The 24,969-nt window shown below is 20.9% G+C and overlaps 11 protein-coding genes across 11 annotated transcripts; 5 read left to right on the top strand and 6 right to left on the bottom strand.

Annotated features, from left to right (window-relative positions):
- Window positions 1-39: 39 nt before the first annotated feature.
- SRAE_2000054900 (60S ribosomal protein L23) lies at window positions 40-521 on the bottom strand (the record flags this gene model as incomplete). The annotated part of the gene is made up of 2 exons (XM_024651392.1): window positions 40-236; window positions 296-521. The coding sequence occupies 2 exons, from the start codon at window positions 519-521 to the stop codon at window positions 40-42; spliced, it is 423 nt and encodes a 140-aa protein (XP_024505074.1).
- Window positions 522-1,065: 544 nt separating this feature from the next.
- Window positions 1,066-9,645, top strand: SRAE_2000055000 (Punt; the record flags this gene model as incomplete). Its single annotated transcript, XM_024651393.1, has 6 exons — window positions 1,066-1,165; window positions 1,215-3,000; window positions 3,048-3,212; window positions 7,806-8,064; window positions 8,117-9,521; window positions 9,572-9,645. 6 exons carry the CDS (start codon window positions 1,066-1,068, stop codon window positions 9,643-9,645), a joined length of 3,789 nt encoding a protein of 1,262 aa, XP_024505075.1.
- A 674-nt stretch (window positions 9,646-10,319) lies between these two features.
- On the bottom strand, window positions 10,320-11,348 carry SRAE_2000055100 (WW domain binding protein 11 family-containing protein; the record flags this gene model as incomplete). Its single annotated transcript, XM_024651394.1, has 2 exons — window positions 10,320-11,146; window positions 11,189-11,348. 2 exons carry the CDS (start codon window positions 11,346-11,348, stop codon window positions 10,320-10,322), a joined length of 987 nt encoding a protein of 328 aa, XP_024505076.1.
- Window positions 11,349-11,711: 363 nt separating this feature from the next.
- SRAE_2000055200 (Sulfotransferase family-containing protein) lies at window positions 11,712-12,437 on the top strand (the record flags this gene model as incomplete). The annotated part of the gene is made up of 3 exons (XM_024651395.1): window positions 11,712-12,031; window positions 12,069-12,337; window positions 12,418-12,437. The coding sequence occupies 3 exons, from the start codon at window positions 11,712-11,714 to the stop codon at window positions 12,435-12,437; spliced, it is 609 nt and encodes a 202-aa protein (XP_024505077.1).
- A 225-nt stretch (window positions 12,438-12,662) lies between these two features.
- Window positions 12,663-13,675, bottom strand: SRAE_2000055300 (Syntaxin-4; the record flags this gene model as incomplete). Its single annotated transcript, XM_024651397.1, has 4 exons — window positions 12,663-12,743; window positions 12,780-13,357; window positions 13,396-13,507; window positions 13,547-13,675. 4 exons carry the CDS (start codon window positions 13,673-13,675, stop codon window positions 12,663-12,665), a joined length of 900 nt encoding a protein of 299 aa, XP_024505078.1.
- A 1,213-nt stretch (window positions 13,676-14,888) lies between these two features.
- On the bottom strand, window positions 14,889-15,585 carry SRAE_2000055400 (Hypothetical protein; the record flags this gene model as incomplete). The annotated part of the gene is made up of 2 exons (XM_024651398.1): window positions 14,889-15,380; window positions 15,427-15,585. The coding sequence occupies 2 exons, from the start codon at window positions 15,583-15,585 to the stop codon at window positions 14,889-14,891; spliced, it is 651 nt and encodes a 216-aa protein (XP_024505079.1).
- Window positions 15,586-15,709: 124 nt separating this feature from the next.
- SRAE_2000055500 (Pseudouridine synthase, RsuA/RluB/C/D/E/F domain and Pseudouridine synthase, catalytic domain-containing protein) lies at window positions 15,710-17,148 on the bottom strand (the record flags this gene model as incomplete). Its single annotated transcript, XM_024651399.1, has 2 exons — window positions 15,710-16,632; window positions 16,818-17,148. 2 exons carry the CDS (start codon window positions 17,146-17,148, stop codon window positions 15,710-15,712), a joined length of 1,254 nt encoding a protein of 417 aa, XP_024505080.1.
- A 743-nt stretch (window positions 17,149-17,891) lies between these two features.
- On the bottom strand, window positions 17,892-18,806 carry SRAE_2000055600 (tRNA methyltransferase 10 homolog B; the record flags this gene model as incomplete). The annotated part of the gene is made up of 4 exons (XM_024651400.1): window positions 17,892-17,938; window positions 17,981-18,452; window positions 18,506-18,669; window positions 18,731-18,806. The coding sequence occupies 4 exons, from the start codon at window positions 18,804-18,806 to the stop codon at window positions 17,892-17,894; spliced, it is 759 nt and encodes a 252-aa protein (XP_024505081.1).
- A 1,156-nt stretch (window positions 18,807-19,962) lies between these two features.
- Window positions 19,963-21,022, top strand: SRAE_2000055700 (Hypothetical protein; the record flags this gene model as incomplete). The annotated part of the gene is made up of 2 exons (XM_024651401.1): window positions 19,963-20,737; window positions 20,793-21,022. 2 exons carry the CDS (start codon window positions 19,963-19,965, stop codon window positions 21,020-21,022), a joined length of 1,005 nt encoding a protein of 334 aa, XP_024505082.1.
- A 568-nt stretch (window positions 21,023-21,590) lies between these two features.
- Window positions 21,591-22,457, top strand: SRAE_2000055800 (Hypothetical protein; the record flags this gene model as incomplete). The annotated part of the gene is made up of 4 exons (XM_024651402.1): window positions 21,591-21,596; window positions 22,027-22,042; window positions 22,101-22,294; window positions 22,353-22,457. The coding sequence occupies 4 exons, from the start codon at window positions 21,591-21,593 to the stop codon at window positions 22,455-22,457; spliced, it is 321 nt and encodes a 106-aa protein (XP_024505083.1).
- Window positions 22,458-24,490: 2,033 nt separating this feature from the next.
- SRAE_2000055900 (Hypothetical protein) lies at window positions 24,491-24,886 on the top strand (the record flags this gene model as incomplete). The annotated part of the gene is made up of 1 exon (XM_024651403.1): window positions 24,491-24,886. The coding sequence occupies one exon, from the start codon at window positions 24,491-24,493 to the stop codon at window positions 24,884-24,886; it is 396 nt and encodes a 131-aa protein (XP_024505084.1).
- Window positions 24,887-24,969: the final 83 nt, after the last annotated feature.

The following is a 24,969-nucleotide window of genomic DNA, read 5'->3' on the forward strand; positions in this document are numbered from 1 at the left end:
AACACATAACAAATATCCAGAGAGTAATGTTTAACAAAATTAAGCAACAGATCCGGCATTTGAGGCAATTCTTGGCCATAAATCTGCGCATTCTTTAGCAACCGGTCCGGTAATAGCTGATCCTTTCATTTCTCCTTTATTGTTAACAATAACTCCAGCATTGTCTTCAAAATAAAGAACAGTACCATCTTTTCTACGGTATTGTTTACGTTGTCTAATAACAACAGCTTGTAAGACTAAAAGAAATGTCAAGAATTGTATTTACAAATATTTATTAAATTATTTTTATCCCTACCCTTCTTTCTCAATTCTGGTTTACCCTTCTTGACTGAAGCAACAAACATATCTCCAACACCAGCACTTGGTAATCTATTTAAACGTCCACGGATACCGTAAACAGCAATGACGAATAAATTTTTGGCTCCAGAGTTATCGGCACAATTAATTACAGCTCCAACTGGAAGACCAAGTGTAACACGGAATTTAGCTCCTGAAGCTCCACCACGACCTCTCTTAGACATATTTTAACCACTAAAATTTTAAAAAGAGATTTAGATAAAGTAAGAAAAATGTTTAAAATTTTAATAAAAAAAATATTAATTTAAAAAATATATTGAAATATTAAATCAAAATAAATAATAATTTAAAAAAATAAATTTTAGGGGGTATATCCTGTTTTAGAAGTGCCAAAAAAAGTGTTATTGGTGGAAAAAATTAGGTTGATGGGGTAATATTCCATACAGTAAAGAAATATACATTTTTCAACAGGTTTTCAATATGAGAGTAACTTTTGGTATAAAGTTTCTTTGTTGTTTAAAAATAATCATATTACATATCCACATTCAGATAGTTATAGTTAAATAAATGATAAAGTATATTTGTTAAATTTATTATATCAAATTTTAAGGATTAAGTAGACAAATTTTTATATATTAAAGTAATTTATTTATAATAAAATAAATATATTAATAATTCATTTGATTTATATCTCAATCATTATACTACCTGTTTATTTTATTGATCTTTTATATTTGATAATATATTTGATGTTCAAATTTAAAAAAGATGTCTAAAAAAAATAATATTAAACTTAAGAAAGAAAATGAAACTATAAATAATTATTTTTCACAATCAAAATTTTACTTTATTTTTCTACTTATTATTGGTAATAAAAATTAAATTTTAATAAAATATAAACAAATCTTTTTTTCCAGCATTACTTTTATCAGTATGTCATTCATATTATTTATCATTATTGTATGAAAATGACATACATTTTTCTTATCTAGCTGATTTTGAAAGAGAAATGGCATATAGAACAGAAATGGGATTGTATTTTTCATATTATAAAACTATAGTTAAGGCAGAATCTTTTGTCAATGGATTGGAAAAGATAATTTATGATAATGTTACTGAATATGGTCATGAAATTAATACATTGAATAGATTTAATCTATATCCAGAAGTTATATTAGGATTTTTATATAGAAACTTTAAAAATCTTAATGATATATTTAAGTTTACTAGTGAAAGATGTTATCAAACTAATAGAGGTGGTGATTTACCACCAATAACTTCATGTGAAGGTATACTTAATTATCATTACTTTTATATTTATGGTGTATTTGGTATTTCTGGTACAGTAGCTGGTTCTATTTTTTTAATTGGATGTATAATTTCTGAAACCTTTTTTGGTGGTTTAATTTCATTTTGTTGTTTTATGTTTAATCATAGTGAAGCTACAAGAGTTCAATGGACACCACCATTAAGAGAATCTTTTGGTTATCCAATGATTCTTCTTCAAATGCTTATATTGACTGTTATTTTAAAATGGAAATTACCTAAATTTAGTTTGTTATCTTTATTTACAATTTTCACTACATCTGCATGTCTTTTCTGGCAGTTTTCACAATTTGTATTTTTTACTCAAGTTTTTGCACTATATATTTTATATTTATTAGCTTATGTACCAAGAAATATTATATCTTCATTAATTTATTCTCATTTAATGGGATTTATTATATCATATATCTTGTTATTTGGTAATGATATGATGTTAACATCACTATACTTAACATCATTATTATCATTTATAGTTATTTTCCACTTCTTAGTTTATTTTGAATCTCATACACCAAAGATAATCTCAGTTCCTTTACGTTTATTATTATTTGTCATTTTAACACTTGGATTAAAATACGGAATTTCAAATACATTGAATATTGAAGATGATTCACACATTTTTGACATTGTAAAATCAAAATTTAGTGATTTTGCTAATTTTCATACAAGGTTATATACTTGTGCAGCTGAATTTGATTTTATAACAATGGAACCTATAACAAAAATTTCAATAACTTTATTATTTCCAACTGCTATAGTTGGATTTTTACTAGTTATCTTTTATGTTTTAAAGAAAGAACTCTTTACATTATTAAAACCATCTATTTATCCATTGGATAAAAGTTATTGTGATATTATTTATCATGCTTTACAAAGTATAGCTTTTTGTATATTAGCTTGTTTAATAATGAGATTAAAACTTTTTGCAACACCACATTTATGTATTTTAGCTGGAGGTAGTTTAAATACATTTTTTTGGCCTATTAAATTAAAAAAAATATACATTTATGGAATAATATTTGGATTAATTGGTTGTATGGGATTTAAAGGAATAGAAAATGTTCAAAAAGAATTATCAAAAATTGGAGAATATTCAAATCCTGATCAAGAGTTTGTTTTTGAATGGATAAAGTATAATACAAAAGAAAATGATGTTTTTGCTGGGCCTATGCCATTGATGGCTAATGTTAAATTATCAACATTACGCCCTATTGCTAATCATCCACATTATGAACATGTTGAGATAAGAAATAGAACCCTAAAAGTTTACTCTGTTTTTTCAAAAAAAGCAATTGTTGATGTTTATAATACTTTAAAAAATATGGGAATCAATTATTTTCTTTTTCAACCTCATAATTGTATGTCACATCCTACAAAGTAAGTAATAAGAAAACACAAAAAAAAGATTAATTTATAAATTATAGAGCTCATTGTTCATATAGAACAATGTGGGATCTTCAAGATCCAGATAATATTAATAATATTAATAATTGTGAATTAATTGAAAAAACTATTCAGACACGAAATCAAAAATTCATTGAACCATTTGAATTAGTATACAATCAAAAGAATTACGTAATACTTAAATTGTAAGACATAAAATTTTGCATTTTGAAGATATTTTAATACTTCTCTTTTTTTTGCATAATAAAAATAAATAAACTTGACAAATATAATTTTAATAATTTAGAGTAATTAAAAAAGGCAAAATTTTTATTTGTTACTTTAATAATTTTATTTATTCAATGTTAAATATTAATTATTTGAATTTTTTTAATTAAATTTAATGTAAAATTATTTTATATTATACTAAATAGTAATAAGATTATTTACGTACTATTAAAAAAAACAGTAATTTTTTATATCTGAAGAAGAATGCTGATAAGAATGTTATTATAAAAAAAAGTTTTATATGTGATGTAATTAAATTGGAATCATAATTTTTTTTTATAAATATATATATAAGTAAATATTTAAAATATTAACTTTTGTTAAGCAAATATTGACTTTTTTTATTTATCATAGATTGGATTTTGAATATTTAATTTTTTTTTTATCACGTCATTATGTAAAAATGTTTTTTTTATAGATAATATAATGATTCTTATTTTTCTTTTTTATATATTTTTAAGGTATTCTAATTCTTCTATAAGTCTTAATGATTATATCTCAACGTATAAAAAATTTTTTTTAAATGAACATTTAATATATCAATGATATTTTTAAAATTTCTGGCAAATGAATAAATAAATAATTAATATATTCTACTTTTATTTATCAATTTTAGCTATTTAAGAAAACAAAATTAGGAGAAGAAAATATAATTAAAACAAAATATAATTAATATTGACCTTTTAATATAATTTTATTTAAAATATGCATCTACTACTAATTTTTGATCATTGATAAGATAAAAGAGTATTGGATATATTTGTTGTTTATATTATATTTGAATAGAATAAATTATGAAAATACTATAGAATTATCATTTATAAATGAAAATTTGTAAATGTTCCTCTAATGATAATATAAATGAAGGTTTGCCTAAGTAAATTAAAAGTATAGTATAATTTTAAAAAAAACTGCAATATTTTAAAATTAACATTATTCTTTTTTTGTATATAATTTACTTTATTTAACTAGATGCTGATTAATTTTTAAATATAATTAAAATTAAAAAATTTAATTAAAATCTGAGAATAAAAAAAAGTTTTTTAATATGATGAGTGATAATTATTTGTTCTTTTTGATAAAAAAATAATTATATAACATTATTTTTATTATACATAAAAATTCATAATGTTTGAAGTTTTTTTTTTTTTTAAAAATAGTTATTAAGAAAAATAAATGAGTATGATAAGGAATATGTATTATTATTTTATTATTATTATTATAAAATTTTTGTCATTTAATATCAAATTTATATAGGTATATAATTTTAATATTGATTAATTTTAAAATCATTTTAAAAGCTGACCAGATTGTGTAAAATGTTTAAATTTTAGTACTATTTTTCTATTAAATAATAAGTATGAATAAATAATTAATGAATTTTTTATATACCTAATAATTATTAAATACATATAATTAAAGAAATAATTATTTTTCATATATAAAAGATGATACATTTCCCTTAAAATATGATTTTTTACGTTACTTATATTTTAAAAATACTTTATCTGGATATTTAAAAAAAAAATACTATAAAAATAGAAAAGAAATAGAAAAAAAAAATTAGTTCCAATTATTTAATTGCTGAAAATAAAAAAAACGGGAATATTTTGATAATATTAATTTGTTGACAAAGTTTTGTTTACAAGAAGTTTTATTTATCTAAACTTAAGTCAATCTTACAATCATTATTCCAAAAGATTATATTGTTACAAATATTTTATCCTTTTGATTTTCTTAAAATTTGTTTTTTCTTTTTTTATTCTAGATATTGATAAATATAAACAAATAAAAAAAATAGAATATAAGCTTAACATTATTTTTATACACTTTTTTTTTATAAAATTAGTTTTATTTATTTTTTTTTATTATGATAAATTACGTTTTTGCTTTATGTGAAGTTTATATAATTTTTTTTTATATAAATTTACTTTCTTTAATTATATTATAATCATTAATATTTATTTAATAATCAAGAAATAATTATATATATTATTGTTTTTATTTTTGTGTCATGTCCGTAAGAAAATATTAAAAAAAATTTTATTTTTTTTTATTAACATTACTTGCACATAGATGAAATATATTTTATGGAAAATTATAGGGAAAAAGTGTTTACTATGAGAATATTTAAAAACTATATATATTTTTATATTATTTTATTTAAATCTTTTAAATGATATTATAAATTTAATCAAAAAAAATATATATATATTATTAAAATTATATTTCGATTATATTCTGTGATCATATTTTGGATTACAAATTTTTTTTTTATTAAAAACAATTATTGTTTCATATTATTTCTATAAACAATTAAATTGTGAAAAAAAAATTAACAGCGTTATACTTTAATAAATTAAATAGATAAGAGATTTATCAATGTAAACAAACTAAAAAATTAAAGAGCTAGATATATAGTTTAAGGTCTTTGTTGCTAAAAAGTTTTTAATAATATAAACATAAAAATAGATATACATATTCCATTATGAAAATTTTAAGTTTGTTATTTCAAATTAATCAAATAATTATAGTTTATTTAGATATCCTTTTTTCATATTAACATATACTTTTCTTTCAATAGAAATTATATAATATATTCAGATATATTTTTTATATTAAAAAAAAATTTATGTGTATATTATATAACTTTTTATCTTAATCATAGTATTTTTTTTTTGAGAAGAAGAGGGTTGTATATTTTTAATTTTTAAAATAAATCATCTATATTTCTATCATGATTTCTATTCTATAACTTTTTTTTTTCTTCAAATAATGACAATATAAATGACCTTTATATATTTTTCTTTAATTTGCCATCTTCAAACGTAGGATATTTTATCCTGTTGTTGGTGACGGGGTGGAACCACTAAACAACGGGAGAAGTGAGAAAAAAAAGAGGCATACAAAATTTTTACTGTTAAAAATACCACGGAGTATTTTGTCGACACAAATATATTTATATATATTTATATATATATATGTATGAATGAAAATAATTTTTTTACTGACGCAACAATATTTTCATTATATAACATGCACAATAAATATACACTATACCCTTCTTTATCAATAAAAAAAATTTTTTTTCATAAGAATATTTAACAAGGTTGAATAGTAATAATATCAAAAAAATATGTATATAAAGTTTTATGTAATAAATTTTTAATGTTACTTATTATTACTTTTGTATATTGTAATTTAACCTTCTATTTTATTTTTTTTTTATCCCTTAAAGTGTAATAACTTTTTTTTTTTCTAAGTTTACAAAAGATTAAAAAAGACTTTATGAGTTTTTTTTTTTTTTTTTTTTTATAAAAATATGAATATTTATTATATCATAAAAAGTAACTATTATAAATATTAATTTTATTTATATATCAAACTTAATTATTTTTCTTAAATTTTAAAACTTAAATTATTTTATGTATAAACATGATTTTTAATATGCACATGGGAATGTAAAAAATTAATTTTTATATTTTTTATATACTATATATATTTACACAATTATAATTAATTATATTTTATGCTCCGAATAATAAAATATTTATATATATATTATATTTTCAAGATCACGGAGTATATTGATTTTTCTATGTTGATTTGTTCAGGGTATATGCAGAAATCATAGTGATGTTCTTTTTATATTTATTTATATAAAAAAAAGTAGGTTAATTATAATTTTTAGTGTAATAATTAAATATACACAATCTTAGCTTATTTTTAAATATAAACATTTCCTATTTTTCTAAGATTTCATTATACTAAAAAAAAAAAATAATTTTTATTATAAGGTTTTTCTATTTTTTTTTATGCAATTTGTAGGATAAAATATTATATAATATAACATAATATAAAAAAAGAGTGATATTATTAAAAAAATGTTAATGATTATAGTATTTAATTTTTTTCTTCTGTTTATTTTAAAACTTATTTTTTTTTATTATTTATTAATATTATAATTTAAATATTCTTATCACACTTTCATATGACAGAAATGAAAAATATAAATAATTTTATTTATAATAATTATTAAAATCTAATAATTTAATGTATAAAAATGACAGTTTAAATTAAAATTAATTTGTAAAAAATTCTTTTACAAATCAACTTTTCATTTCTTTCCTTTTTTTTTGTTGTTGTTGTAATGATTGCAAAAATTTAATATATTATAAATTTTATTTAACATTTTATTATATAGAATAGAATAAAAAAAATTGTGTTAATAATATGTTTATATATTATAACATTTCAAACATCAACTTTTATATTTTTTATAAACAACATATTTAATAATTGTAAATAATCCTCATTTATATATTATTTTTTTATTAATATAATTTTTTTTTTTAGGTGAAAAATTAAATGTATACTTTATTATATCAATTTATTGATACATGGTAATTAATATAATTATTTCTATAAATGAAGAAAATTAAGAATTGCTTAATATTTCGATGCCCGTTGGCATTAATATTAATTTATCTATATATTTATATAGCTTCTAGTAGTGTACTTAAAAAATATCCTACAAAAGTTTATGAATTAGAAAATGGACAAGGATCCCAAACTGTTTTTATTGATGAAAAAGGGCGGAATTTTATTTGGTGTGAAAGTTTTAAAAAAAGTGAATGTTTATCAGGTAATGTTAGTGAATGTACAGTAAAGAAACGATGTTATCGTGAAAATTATGAACATACTATTAGTTGTTCTGCTGCATATGTCTTTGATACTATTAATAGATTTGATTTTGATATACATAATGATGTAAGTTTGTTTTGTTTTTCTTTTTTTTACATATTTTTATAAATTATTTTAGGCTCTTCAAGCTAAAGGTTGTTGGAGTCAAGAACATGCTCATTTAGAATGTCTTGATATTAAAAATTGTATTTTAAAAGAAAAAATTCGTGCACTTGATACAAATAAATCAGCTTTATTTTGTTGTTGTTTTGAATCTAATTGTAATTCAAAAGAATTTCTTAGATATCAAGTTGTTACAACACAAGAAGATCATGAATTAAATAAATCACTTGTTAAAAAAGATAATTTTATGACTCAAGATAAATTAGTTCATACCCATACAACAATTATACTAGCATTATTTTTTATTTTATGTACATTTATTTTGTTATGTTCACCAAGAATAGTAAGAAATATTAGAAAAAATATTAATGAAACAAAAGAAAAAGAAAAATCATCTGTTTCATTGGAAATTATTGATAATGGTAAAAAACCTTTATTAGTTGAAAAAGAAAAACCAAGATCAAATCATAAACAAATTGATATAATTGAAATTTTGGCACGAGGACGTTTTGGTGAAGTTTATAAAGGTATATATAATGGTCAAATTGTAGCTGTTAAAACATTTAATCAAGAAAATGCTGCTAGTTGGATAAAAGAAAGAGATATTTTTACAAATGAATTTGTCAAAGAACATGATAGTATTGTAAAATATTTAGGAATGGATTATATTAAAACAGAAAATTGTGTTAGTTATAGAATCTTATTACAATATCATGAGAAAGGTTCATTAAATAACTATTTACATAATCATAAACTAACTTTTTATGTTGCTACAAAAATGATGATGTCAATTATTAATGGAATTTGTTATTTACATGGTGAAATTAATGGTGGTGATGATTCAAAACCAACAATTATACATAATGATATTAAATCAAAAAATATTCTTGTTAAAGATGATTTGTCATGTTGTATAAGTGATTTTGGATTATCAACAACATGCTTAAATGGAAGAATGCCATCAGATGAAGTTTTACAACAAGTTGGAACAAAAAGGTACATGGCTCCAGAAATATTAGAAGGTGCAACTGAATTTAGTGCTTTTGCATTTTTACAAGTTGATATTTATGGAGCAGCATTAGTATTATGGGAAATATTAAGTAGAACATTTATTCCAGAAATGGAGTCATTATCTAATATACCTAAATATATATTGCCATATGAAGATAAAGTTGGTATGAATCCTACAATAGGTGAAATGAGAAATTTAGTTGTTATGAAAAAAATTAGGCCTGAATTTAATGAATATATTTTTAAAAATACTTTATCAACTAAAATTGTTAGTATTATAGAAGATATGTGGGATTCAGAACCACATGCACGAATATCTGCAGGTTGTGCTAAAAGTAGGATGACAGCAATTTATGAACAATTTTCACCTGTTCCAGATAGTGATGGTTTATATACAATACCAGATTGTGGTAAATTTTAATAATTTTTTTTTAATAAATTTATTTTATTTTATTTGTAGCTGACTTAATATCATCAGAGGAGATAATTTACTATGATTCATCTGCCGAGACAACATTAATGTCAACATATTAAAACTTCATTAATTACAAATTCTTGAAAATAATTAATATCATTAAATGTTATAGAAAGAAAATTAAAAAAAAGTGGAAGAATAGTTTCTTAAAAAATAAGTAGTTGATGAAGAAAATATGTTAACAATATTTATTTGTATATCAAAAAAAAAATTAGTAGCGTTTGTTTTTTTTATGATCTCTTTAAATAATTATATAGATTCTTTATACTTTATTATACATAATTTCTTATAATTTAATTATTTAGTTTTGGATTAATTTTTTTTTGACAAATAAAACATTTAAAAAATATTTGTAATTTTTGTATTATTAAAGTAGAAAAATTTTTTATATTAAAGAAAATAGTTAATTTATATACAAACATTATTTATATTTGTTAAAATATTATGTTAAAATATTTTTATCAAACTACAAATGATAACCCAAATGACATAGGAATGAATAAAAGGCAAATATATGTGTATTATGGTCGACCTTTAGCTGATGATGAGTGTGCGAGCGGGCGGACAGACCAATAATATATACTGGTGAGAGCTCCATTCTGAGGCATATAAAAACTTTTAAAAATTTACAATAAGTATTTTTTTTTAGTAAATAAATAAAAAAAACATTTTTTTATAAAATAAAAATTTAGAAGTCATCACTTCTATACGATATCCCTTTTCAATTGATAAATTAAATTAAATCATCAATCTGTTTCATAAATAAATCATAAGCTTCATCCATGTTCCCACCTTTTTTAATACTAGAATCTTCTCCTTCATCAGAAGTTTTTTTAGTTTCATTAAATTGATTCGTAAATGATGAAGTAATAGCAAAGTCTGTACCCGTTGAAATATTTGAATTTTTTTTGTTTTGTTTTGTTACATCTCTTCTAACTAATAAATGTGCTGGAACTATACGTGTAGCTTCTTTAATCATATTTCGTTTGACTGGAGCACTTGAAATTTGAGCTGTTGGTATGGTAACTTCTGATGATGGATCAAATTTTCTAAATTCTCTAACAGTTGCTTTTTGTTCAGCATTTTTATCAGAATTTGTGTTTGACAATGAAGGACCCTGATTAGATGTTGATTGATTTTTTTCTCTAGAGAAATTTCCAGATTGATATGATCCACCAGTATCATCATATCTAAATACTTTTCTTAATCGTTTACTAACTTCTATTAAATTTGGTATTGGACCTAATGGTGGACCAGGAATATCATCAGATGTCTTGTCAATATTTAGGCACATCGATGGTGGATTAATTAGTAAAGCAGATGGAATTTCAGGTCCTGGAGGTAATGGTATATCAGAGGGATTTTCTGCTGTAGCTTCAGCTAAATAAACACTCATCTGAAAGTCTCTTTCATTTTCATAAATTCTTAATTTTGACTCCAATTCCATTATCTTTTGTTTGTTATCTGTTTTTCGATAAAATTTTATTATCTCTAAATATTGCTGTTTTAATTTTTTTCTTTTGTCTTCACATGCTTTAGGTGGCATCCTTTTTTTAGCTTCTGAAAATATTTATAATTCAAATTATTATATTTTTATCTTACCATTTTCATCTAACTGTTTCATGTGTTTTAAGATTCCATCATAATCTTTGTTTGTCATATATTCATGTTTTTGTGTATTTCTTAACTGTTTACTCTTTTTTTGATTTCTATTTTTTTGCCTACGCCTTTCTACTTCAACTGGATTGTAATTCTTTGCCATATTTTTTAATAAAAATTTTTCCTTTAAAATTAAATAAATAGAAAAGAAGTATACACAATATGTTTATAAAAAATAAATTCAGGCCATACATCTTATACCAATAATTTAATTTCTTTCCATACAAAATAAAAAAGTTTTCTTAGTTTAAGATTTATTATATAAGTTTCATATATATATATAATAAATGAATCCAGTTCAATATAATTTTAACAAATTATTATCAAATTAATTAATTATGATACTAAAGATAATCCCAATTTTTCTATGTCACAATGATTCTTATCAACAGAAACTAATTTCATTTAAAATATAAGTCATCAAAAGTATTATATTTTCATAACTTTAAAATTCCAATATTTTCTAATGGAACAAAAAATAATTTATTTAGATTTGTTTATTTTGACATTTTTTATTCTAAGTTTTTATGGAATTTCAAGGTTAGAAACTAAAACTAATTTATTTATTAAAACTGTTCAAAATGAAGCAATAGATTTATTATATGATCCTATTGTTAGTCCTCATAATATGGCTTATTCTTATGTAATAAAAGAGTATAATAAAAAAATTGCTTATTGTGTATTACCAAAAAATTTAAGTACTAAGATAAAAAAATTTATGGAAAAATTAAAGAATTCTAAAATTATTTATAATAAAAATTATAAAAATGATTCTGATTTTGTAAAGTAAATTTGTAGTATTAATTTATAAAAATTTTTTTAGTAATAAAACATATGAGTCTGTATCATATAATAAAAAAAATGAAATAATTGTAAATAATGAAGATTGGTTTTGGTTTACAATTCAAAGAAATCCTGTAGAAAGATTTATATCATCATTTGTTGATAAATGTATTAATGAAGGATCCCAAAAAAAATTTGGCTATGAAACTTGTTATGGTTGCCATAATGATATTCATTGTCTACTTTCTATTCAATTAATGAGAGCACGTTTATTAATAAGAAATTCATCTTATATTGAAGAATCATATGAAGATCGTCATTTTATGCCACAAGCATGGTTTTGTAATTTTAAAAATTATAAAGACAAAATTTTAACATTACCTTTTGAGGAAAAAGAAAATATTCTTAATCAATTAAAAAAAACTACTATAAAAAGAGGTTTTGATGAAAATTTTATTGTAAATTTAATTAAAAATATTTTTATGACAAAAACACCACATACAACTACAAATAATGAGATTAGAAAAAAGATAAAGAAACAAATTTATGATGATAAAAATCTGTTGAGAAGTATTTACAATCTTTATTATATAGATTATAAAGTTTTTGGATACCAACGCCCAAAAGAGTTAGATTAATGTAATAGAAAGTTTTTAATTGTTATTACTATGAATAAAATTATTAAAAAACCAGCACCATAAAAAAAAATATAAAACTATTTATAATTAATATTTGTATTTAATTTACCTACCTTAATACTACGAATTTTGTTCTTTTTTGATTTGTCAATACTTTTCTTTCCTTTTTCAACTTGTTCAACAGTTTCTTCAATTTCTTTTGTTATACAATTAACTTTGTCACTTTGTAATTCTGTTAATATCATCAAATCACAATACATCTCATGAAGTTCTCGAATATTCTTTTCTAAATTATTAATATTTTTATTTCTTTCGCTAATATTATCAAGTATAATCTCTTTATTATACTTTCCTAAAATAATTGATTCTGATAATTTTTGTATGTCATTTGAAATGATTGCATTTTCTATAACATTTTCAGGTATGATATTATTTAATGATTTATAATATGTTGTCATTTTTTTAATAGCTTTATCACGATAATTCATTTGACAATTATTATATTTAGATACTATTTTACCTATTTTTATATTTATTGATATAATTTGATTTTTTTTTATTCTTTCAATTGTTGTTAAACTTGCAGTGTTGTTGCTTTTTATTTCATTGTTCCAGGATTTTACCTGATCCATACAAACTTTTGTAAGATCTTTGAATTCTTCATTTAAAATATTTAAAATTGTATTAGCACCTTAAAATTATAATATATAAAAATTTTTTTTAACTTACAATCATTAATGCCAGGTTTTAGTAATATTTCACTTTGTTTTTTTTCAACAATTTCAAGTATCTCTTCCATCCTATTTATATAATTTCTTATAGTTTCTAATGATGTAAATAACTATACATATTAGGAAAATGATATAGTAAAAAAACATACTTTATTTAATTCATTATTTTTATTACTTTGAATAAAAGTCTTAGAACTTTTTGGTGAATCAGATGATGAGATTGATAATCCATGATTCAAATAATTTTCATGTAATTCATTTAAACGATTCTTAATCATTTTTATAAAAATAATTTTAACAATAAAATTGTGTTATATTTTACTAAATATTTATAATAAATTTAATAATGTTAAAAATTTGAATATATTTTATTTAATAAAGATTGTCTTTGTTTTTAATATCTTATTATTAAATTTTTAATAGAAAAATATTTAAAATTAATATTAAATGATATATGGAAGAAAAAGTTGCTTAATTTATCAGAAAAACTTTTAAAAAGTTGCCACATGCTGGGATTGAACCAGCGACCTTCGGTTTACAAGACCGACGCTACTACCACTGAGCCAATGTGGCTGAAGGCTTCAGAAGGGTGATATTTTTCATTTCAGATGCAGTTAAAGTAGTTGTATCTGTCTCTTATTATTCAATAATTGTTTGAACAATGAATAAATATTGAATAATTATACTTTCAGAAGTTTAGAACATATTTTTTAATTTTTAAAAATAAATATAACTATATTTTAATAAAGTCTTAATCTTTATTGAAAAAATCGCCTGCCGCCTGCTCCATTAGCTCAGTTGGATAGAGCACTCGACTTCTAATCGAGAGGTCCTCGGTTCGAGCCCGGGATGGAGCTTAATCCTTTCCAAGAATTCTTCAAAGATTCTTATAGACACATTTACTCTTTAAATAGTCTTTTTTTTCTCTTTAATTCAATTAGCCAAAAATTAAATCAAAAAACAATAACAATTGAATAATAACTAAAATTAAATGAAATAATAATAAAAATGTGTATCATAACACAAATGTTTTTTTCAAAACAATGAACAACTACTATAAGACAAAAAAATTATTTATAAACTAGCAGACAATAAAAAAACTTTTATTAATAAAAAAATTATTATTATTGAATATTTAAATGTCGAAAAATATTACATGGGATCATCTTTTTGAGGATAGAAAAAAATCCGATGAATTTTTTGATGTTCCTAATATGAAAAGAAAATCAAGTTCTGTTGGTTCAATGCCAAAAAAATTTTGTAAGTTAAAAAAAGTTGAATAAATTAAATGTTCATTATAGTTCTAGATTTGGAGGAACAACAAAAAAAAGTAAGCAAAAATTCAATTTCTTTGTCAAGAGATAAAAAACTAGATATCAAAACAAAGTCAATATATAACAAATATATTTATCATTTCATGTTTTTTGTGATAATGATTTGTTTTCTAATGGCAGCAATTTCACTTGTAATTATAGCTATGAATTCAAATAGTTACTTATCAAAAGAACCCTTCAATGGAATGACATCAGATTTTGTTAAAAGAGAAGACTGATAATTATTTTTTTTTATAATTTGTAAAGATTTTATTTTTGCTAAAGTTCCTTGAGCACAATCAGCAATAAAATGATTCTTTTCTTTTTTTGCTTTTACATATTCTTGTTTAATTATAAAATATGCTAATTTGGTATAATTGCGTTGTGCCAAACTTAAAGAAAAAAATAGTTTACAACGTGATATCATACTTTGATCATCCATTTTTTTTGCTATTTTATATTGTGCAATACTTAATTTACCGGCTATCTCAGCAAAATTATCAAAGTAGTCTCCCATTGATGAGTATGCTCCACCAAACGTTGAAAGATTCCACATTGTTTTTTCTAAATATAAATTTTTAAGAAGATACTTTGTTATAAGATAATTCCAATTATAATCTATTATACAAAATTCAGGATTTCTAACTATATAATATTTAATATATAATCCCTAAAATAAAAAATATTTAATTTAAAAAAAAAATAATATAATTAACCTTGTCATTATTGATAGAAAAATTTTCTTTAAAAGTTTTGATATACTTCTTATTTAAGTGAATATATTTTAAAAATAAAGCTCCATAAAGCGATCCCTGAAAAGTTAGTAAGATCCCATTTTTGTCATAATTCTCAACACAAAAATAATAAAAAACCATTGGTTGAAAGTTAATAAAACTATTTATAAGAAATTAAAAATTACACTTCTATCAGATATAAATAAAGAAATTAACTATTTTTTTGATATAAACAAAACAAAAACATTTTATTAATAACAATATTCTATTTTTTTAACAATCTAAGTTTTTTTAAAATATATTTCATATGTTGTGGCATTGGACATGAAATACTGAGAGACTTGTTAGATGATTTCTGCATTCCCGGAAATGTCAAAGCCTTAAGATGACATAACATTGGAACTTTTTTGTAACCATTTTGACTAGTTATATCTAGTAAATTATTTGCTTCATTGGTAAATTTTGGCGGAGTTTGTACATTACTTCTATTCAATGGATTGTATTTGAAGTCACCAACTAAAGGAGTATTTAGACCATATGATAAATGAGCCCTTATTTGATGAGGAAAATCAGTTTGTGTTTCTACTTCTAAATAGGCCATATTTGCAAGTTTGTTCTTCTCAATTATTCTGTAGTTTGTCGTCGCAAACATTACTCCTTTACTATTATTTTTAGGTAGTTTTTCTTGAATACATGGTTTCACTATAATATCATTTTTATTTCTGAGTAATTTTACTAAAGGAAAATTTATTACTCCATCATTATAAGGGGGAATTCCACGAACAAGTAAGCGGTAAGTAAATTTTATTAAGTTATTTTCAATCATTTCTTTGTAACGCTTCTGTTCATCTGAACTTTTAGCAAATAATGTAATACCACTATATTGTTTATCTAATGATTTTACCAAATTAAGACGAGGAATATTTGGAGCCACAAGTTTCTTTAATTCCTGTAAACAGCTATCCATATTAATAGAATTATCGCTGTAACTCCCGCTATAGCTAAGCAAGATAGGTTTATCAAAAGCTATTAACGAATTATCATTATAAATAACTCTTTTTTCCATATAATTTGCTAATTCTACTTTGTTATATTTCCAACATGTATCTATCATATTTCTTATCATTTGGATTCCATAATCTCCAGTCTGAACAAAAATAGGTTGGCTTATTACATTTTTCAGCATATCTTTTTCTTTTGTTGGCTTTTCTAAAGTTTCTAAAAAAACAAAACAATATTATTTTTATTAAAAAAAAATTATATTTAATTTTTTTTCTTATTTTTAAGAAATTAATATAGCAAAAAACTCTACTAATTTTTATAATGTAAAAACTTTCTTTTTATATCAAACATTGAATATTCTTCTTCATCACATTTATCATCTTTTAAATTGTTAACTTGCTTTTCCTGAGAATTATAAGAAGATGAATGACTTAAAGATTTTTTTATATTATTATATTTTGAAAAAAAATTTGTTGTGAAAAAATCTTCATCAACAGATTCATCTTTATCATTATTTTTTTCAACGTTACAAGAATCAATTTTTGTACTTGGTGAAGAATTTAAAATTTGTTCTGTAAAAACATCATCTTTCAAATCGTTTTCTTTTTGTTCTGATTTTTTAACAGAATCATTATCTTTTGTCCAAGTTTCTGTTTGATAAGTAATCCCAAAAACATCATCCAATTTAGTATCTTTTGTCATTTTTAAAATACAACTTTTTATTCACTAAATAATTATACTATGAAAAATAGAAAAACAATTTTAATAAATTAAAAATTATGATATAATTTAAAATATTATAATGCCTAAGTTAAATTGCAAAATATGATAAATGTCTCTTATAATGATAATATTGGAAACAAGTCTACTCAAGTAATTATAACTTTGGAAAACAACACCAACCTTTAAATTGTATATAAATAAAATTGAAGTTGATGAAAATTTAAAAAAATTTTTCAGGAAGAAAAAAACATACTTATTATTAAATACAAATTTATTTTTCAAAAAAAATTTTTTTTTAAATCAGATAATAAAATGTTTTCACAAAAATGATATTTTTTTTTTCAGAAAAACGTTAACAGCATCTTTCAAGATAAAATAATTAACAACCGGATTTCGATTTGAGGCAGAGAAAAATTTTAAGAACTTTATATATAGCATTCAAATATAAATTAAAATTTCAAAAATATATATGATAGTACAAATATAGTAAATGATTTAAGTATGTACACTGTTGCAAAGCAAAATAAAGGGGCTAAAGAATGTATAAGAAAAAAATAAAACTAAGCTAGAAATACCAATAATTCGAGCATTACTGTAATACAAATTATTTAGATAATTAGAAAAATAAATTGTTTTTACACAAAATTTTATTTACATTTAATAAAATGCAGCACTAAATAAATATAACTTTTTTGATACTTTTATTTATTAATTATTTTTATTTATGCATCATCTGATAATACGAAACCAAACCTTTTTGGCAAAACATCTGAAAGAGCTTTTTTAAAAGATACTCCACTTGAAACTTTACATAAAATTTCAACAACTAAATTTATTGATAACATTTCATTATGAGAACCTTTAGGTGCTTTTTGCATAATTTCTTTTATTGGAAGACGTCGACAATTTAAAGATAAATTAGAAGCTTTTTCTAATGATTTACTACCAACTCCACTTTCATCTACCAGACCACCAATTACATAAATTGTTTCTGGATCAATTTCAAGTAACGGTTGACATGAAGAATCAGGAGAAAGATATACAATATTTTGTTTATCTTTATAAATATCAACAATACTTCCAAATTCTTTTTTCCAATTAAATTTTTCAAATCCCGAAACTAAACTTTTCCCCTTCTCATAAAATTCCTCTGTCCCATTTAGTAGGGTTGTCTGAAGACCAGAAAATTTTTTTCCTAACCCCCAAACTCTACACAATTGTCTAAATAATTTCCCCTTTTCCTTGTCACTCATTAAAGAATAAAAATCTAAATCTATGCATATCTAAAATAGGGGTGAAACATTTTTTTAATATAATTATGGGGAAAAAAATTTACATTAACATTGTGGTTTTTGATGATATCAACACCAGAAACTTTTTTTTTATTTTCTCTTCTTTTTTGATGTTCTATTTTTCTTTTTTCTAATCTTCTTTCTTTATATAGTTGTTTTTTTAAAACTTTCTTTTTACTTCTTGGTAAATGAGTTTTTGTCATTTGGTCTAAGATTATTAATTAAATAGAAAAAAAAAATTTAATTATTTCAAGTAAATTTTAACCAACCTGTAAATAATGTATCATTATATGAAAATATTGTTTCAGAAATATTTTTATTGTCTGTAAAAGATGTATCTTCCATTACTTAATATATAATTATTATAATTTTATTAAAACTATTTTTTTTTTGTTATTTACTTTTAAAAAGAATATTTTTATATTTTTGGTATAATATTTATTCTTAATAAATTAATAAATACCAAGGATATATTTATTTCTATCATGTTTTTTATTTTGTTTTGAGGTAATTTAGAAAATATGCTACCAACAGTTCTGTCAAAATATGATTGACAGTTATGATAGATTTTTATATAAATATATTTATAGTATTCTAATAAATATAAAAATTAAAAAAAAAAAAAAGAAAGAAAGAAGAATTTACCAGTTTTATAGAAGAGAATAAAAAATTTGATTAAATTTTTAGCCTACGCAAAAAGAGTATGTTAAAAGAGGAAGTATAAAAATAGTTATTTTACCCTGTTAACTAATTAAATTTATTGGTAAATAAATTTTTTTTACACATTTATCATTAATTATTAATAATAACATATATTTATTTTCTGGCATAATTATCATTTATAAACATATAATGGTAAAAAAAAAACAAATATTTATATATATAATCTAAAATTTGATAAATATTTTATGTTGTTGTTAAAAAAAGAAATCTTTTAAAATATTCAATATAAATTAATATTAAAGTAGAATATTTATACATCTACGGATATGACATAATATTTAAGTAATTTCTTTTTTTTATAATAAAATTTTATAACATGAATCACAACTTGATTTGTCAAATTGAACTTGAATATTTTGCAAACTTTAAAATGAAAAAGATTAGAAGAATATATATGGTATTTAATTTATTACATTTTAATTACTATCTTTAATTGATTGAATATGTATTATGTTATTAATAATTATAAATAATTTAAATTTTTATACAAAGATATGTGATTTCTAGTCCTCCTCTGCCTTCTTTTAATGTAATATATGTATTATTTATTGTATGATTTTAAATAAATACAATTAATCTAAAACTTTCTTGATAAAATAAAGAGGTCAGGTGTCTTTGGATATGGTTTGTTGAATAAAAAGTGATTTATTTGAAATATTACATACTGAATCACCATTCAATAATATATTTTATTAACAGTTAATTCTTATTTAATTAATTTTTTTTTTATCATACATGTATATAAATGTCTATTTAATATTTTAATTACAAACTATTAATGGTAAAAAATTTAGAAATGATTGTTAAACCAAAAACACGTCAAGAAAAAAAAGAATTAAAAAGTGGTTTCGTGGAGGATGATAATGAAGATATCGCTTATCTCAACTTACGTCTTATCATTCCTGTATTGATAACCTATATAGCTTCTGGTATATGTCTTTTTTTGTCTATTTACCTTGGTATTAATGAAGACATTTATGATTCAACACCAAAAAATAATCTTAAAGGTGATATATATTTATTAAAATATGGCTCATTAAAATATATATGTAAAGATAGAAATCCATCAAAACCAAATGAAATTCCATCTTTTTTAAGATTAATTGAATTAAAAAGTCAAACAAATATGTGGTTACGATATTCTGTTATCACTCCATGGATGATAAGATTTTTTGTAACTTATTGTAGTAAAAGATTGTTAGATGATCATCGAATGATTAAAAACAATACTATAGCATCAACTTTAAATTCAATCTCACCATATATAATATTTTGTGAAATTTTATTTTGTTCTTTATTTTCAATTATTACTATACGTCACGATTTTCCAGAAGTTACAAATATTTCTCTTCATATGTTTATTTATATTGCTGTTATATATATGCTAATTCATTTCTTTCTTTCTGCATTAACTTTACCAGAAATATTTTCACTTGTTGATATTATTTCTCTCATGATAAAGTTCATCTCTGGCTCTATTTTTTGTTACTTTGGGTATACAGTAGTAAATTATCATCTTAAATTTATGGTAGAATTAAGTTGTCATCCATATGGTTTGTTTGGTTTTTTATTTTAAATCAATTTTTATATTAAATTAATTTTTTTCAGTTCCTTATGAAATAGCAATTAGTGAATATATTGCACTTGGAGGATATACTTTATTTCATTTTACTCATATTACACAAATTCGTGATATCAGGTTTATTTGTTATCCACGAACATCTTCTGGTGAATGTGAACCTATTTGTAGTGAAAATTTTATCAAAGGTGGAAAATATGAATATTGTAGATCATATGAACTACGACAACGACAACTCAATGAAAAGGATATTAAATAACTTTATTCATAATATATAATAATTATTCTGTATTGTTAAAAGTATTTATTTTTAGACATATTTTTTTTTTTTCAATATATATATAAATAATTATAAAAACAAAAAAAAAACATTTACCTCTGTTGACTGAAAAAAAATAGAATAAAGAATTATTTGACATTTTAATGTCATAAAGTTTATTTAATGAGATAAGGAATGATTGATATTGTTAGTTAGCACATGGCTGTTTACTGTATTTCACTCTAAATTTTTGTGCATTCCTCAAAAAAAGGAGTTAATATCTCTTAAAAGCTTATGACTAAATTTTTAACATAACAATTGATGTCATTATGATAAAAGATAAGAAGAGAAGAAAGAATTATTTTCTTCGGATTCATTTATTTTTCTTTTAAAAATAAAATTTAATAATTCTTATTTCTCAAAGGAAATAAATTAAATTGATTATTTAAAGGATGCCTTAAGATAATTACTCTACTACCAATTAGTATGGAAGTTTTTGCTATTTTTTGATTTAATTAGTGTACCAATAAAAATTTAATTTTTGTGTTATAATAAACTTAAGATAAAAATGAAAGTATGAAAAAAGGATAAAATTATAATATTATAATATAATATTATTTATATAATTTATATTTAATTTTTCATAATAATCATCTTTATTTATGATGTAATTTTCTATAAAATTTATCCATAATTCCTGAAGCATAACGTTTAACTTTTATTTAAAATAAGCTTCCTCTTGTAATTATTCATTCAAGTATATATATATCTATATATGTATATATATATATATGCTTACATAGTCTTATTTTAGGATAAATAAATGTGGGCAGGTCTCAGATATATATCAAATGATTTAATTTTTTTTTTTTTTTGGTACTAAGATTCTATATATATATTTATATAAAATAAAAATTTTTATAAACTTTTACAACCTTCTATGCTTTTTTTTAATTCTATATCCCTTATATTGACATATAAATAGGAACGCCTTTCAATTTGAGGATATAAAACTTCGGAGTAATTTTTTTTTTAGATCATTTTTCTTCTATGGTATTTTAATAATAATTTTCTTTAGACTCTGGTTTATTTCTTTTTATTTTTAAAATGAGAAAAACAAAGTTTATTACCTTTTCAATAATATTTTTCACTATACTTCTTTTTGCTTTATCTTCATATGCCAAAAATAGTGAATATGATGAAAATCATTCATTGAGTGGATCTTCTTATAATGATGTTTTTTTTATACCAAACTACAAATATTATAATCCTGTAAGTATTAATTTTTTTTTTTTTTTTTAAAATTTTAATTGTTGATTTTTTTTTTTAGTATGGTGGAAAAATATATGTCAAAAGAGCACCAAATAAAGCTGATATGATGATTCGTTTTGGTAAACGGCTCAAACCTTTTGATGAATTAGGAATTGATGTATGATAAAAATTTTTGGAATAGATATTGATGTGAATTCACATTTAATTTTTACTATCAAACCGCCAAATTACCTATTAAAAATGTATACTTCTTAATGAAAAAAAAACAATGTTTAAATGTATAATTCTTCATTAAAATGGAATGTCAAAATATTGTCCCATGTAACAAAAAATGATAGCAGTTAATTAAAAAAAAGTTTTTTTTATAATAAAACAAACTAAAAATTTGCTTATTTTATCTCTATTGTCTAAATTTAAGTAAACAAAAATAAATTATCCTTAAAGTACAAAAAAGTTGTCTTATTAATTTGTATGTATTAAATTTAAAAATATTAAATTATTATGTAAATAAAATATTGTATATAACTTTTTAATTAAAAAAATCATACACCAAAAATGTACTTTGATAATATTTTAGTAATAGATTCATATTACCTATATTTATATATCTGACTTTTCACAAATTTCAACATTGAATTTATTAACTTTTTACCATATATTTATTTTAAGTAATTCTAGATACTGTGTTATTAAAAATTCTTTTAAAATATTTGTATTAATTAAGATGCATTGTTTGGTTAAATTTATTTTAATTAAATTTTATCAATTGACAAAATATTTGTTTTATTTGATACGTCATTTTAATATTGAAAAATACAACACAATATATACAAAATAAAATTACAAGCGTGTTTCATTAATAATAGATTAAAAATCATCAACAACCAATATACCATATACAACCATATTTATAATATGATTTTTTTTTATTTTTTGATTTTAAATTATATTTACATTTTACAAATATATATTTAATATATAAATTAACTACTAAATAAATATAGTATTTTTTTATTTACAATATTAGAAATAAACTAATAATACCGGTTTAAATTAATGTTTTTATATTTTAAAATATAAATAAAAAATTATATTGTTTCAATCTGTGAACATACCAAGAATGGAAGACAAATTTTCAAATAAAAGAAGAAAACACATTTGGCAAATACATAGGCAAAAGATTAAATAAAGTAATTACCTAACATTTTTAAATTAATTTACCAGTTATTTAAACCTTTAAAGATTAACTTTTTCAAAAGTCATTTATTTTTAATAAACTACTTAAAGACAATAAAAAAAATGAGATAAGAAACTTTTTAAAGTATTAAAAATTATATTATATTTGGTAGTTAATTTTTCTTTTATTATTTAAATAGTGCAAAACTATAAACAAAAAAATATATCAACAAGTTCTTTATACAAATTATTAACAATTATTTTTACCATACTTATTGTGATAATTACACATTCATGAATTTTTTTTTCCATTTTACGTCATATTATAATTACTTTGATTATTTTTTTTTGGTTGATTTTAAAGTCGTTATACTAATTTTGTTAAAATACTTTAACAAAATGTGTATTTTTTTTAAATTATAAATATAGAACATAATTTATATTTGAATATATAATAGTCTGAAAGTTCATGTATTTAAAAAAAGAAAAACAGGCTAACTTTTTAAAACTTTATAAGCAATTTATTTAATATTTAATAACAAAAAAAAACCACCTAACTCTTATGTATTCTTATATTCTTCAGTATCTCAATATTTTAAAATATGTATAAAATGTGAAAAAAAATATAATAATAAAAAAAATTTTAATAATACTTAATCTTTTGACACAGATGATATTTCATTAACTTTCATCTGTTTACTAATAAAGAAAAATTATGAAATTGACAACATTTTTAAAAATTATTTTAATTCAATTTTATGGATGTTGATAAATATTACAAATATAAGAATAAATAGGTTATATAAAAATGTTATCTCCAAATAATACATAAATATCTTTTTTTAATCTTTTATTTAAATAAGGAATACAATTTTTTTTTGAGGCAATTATTTATATTTTAAGTAAAATAAATTACCATTTATTTGTGCAATAATAAAGATTTACATTTTTAAGAATAATATTTAAAATTACCATTGAAAATTTATATAAAAAAAACAATTTTCTTTATTGTATTTAAAAATGTCCTACATTAATTTATTTTCTGCCCTTACACTTTTGATAATCATTCAAAAATGTTTATCTCAAGTAGCTGTTATTGAAGAAAAATCACCAGGTATTATCCATGACAATTTCTACAAAGCAATGTTAAGTGTAAAAGAAGCAAAATTACATAATGAACATAAGAAATTAGTTGGAAACAAGGCTTACTATGATGAAAAGATAAAATTAATGAAGAAACATAATAATCAATTTGCAAGAATTGCAGCTGAATACAAAAATAGAATTGGTGATCTTATTAAAGATATAGTTGTTAAAAAAGACGAAGTTAAAAAACATGTCATAGATGCACAAGATTCATTTGATGGTTCTGATATCCTTGGTCATTCGAATAATCAAACAGCTACAAATAGTTGAATCAAAATAAATTTTTAATTGAATATAATTTTATGTTCTGTTCTGATATTAGTATAAATAAATTTTATAAGATCAGAATTTTT

The sequence above is a fragment of the Strongyloides ratti genome, assembly GCF_001040885.1.
Source record: "Strongyloides ratti genome assembly S_ratti_ED321, chromosome : 2".
NCBI classification, from domain to species: domain Eukaryota; kingdom Metazoa; phylum Nematoda; class Chromadorea; order Rhabditida; family Strongyloididae; genus Strongyloides; species Strongyloides ratti.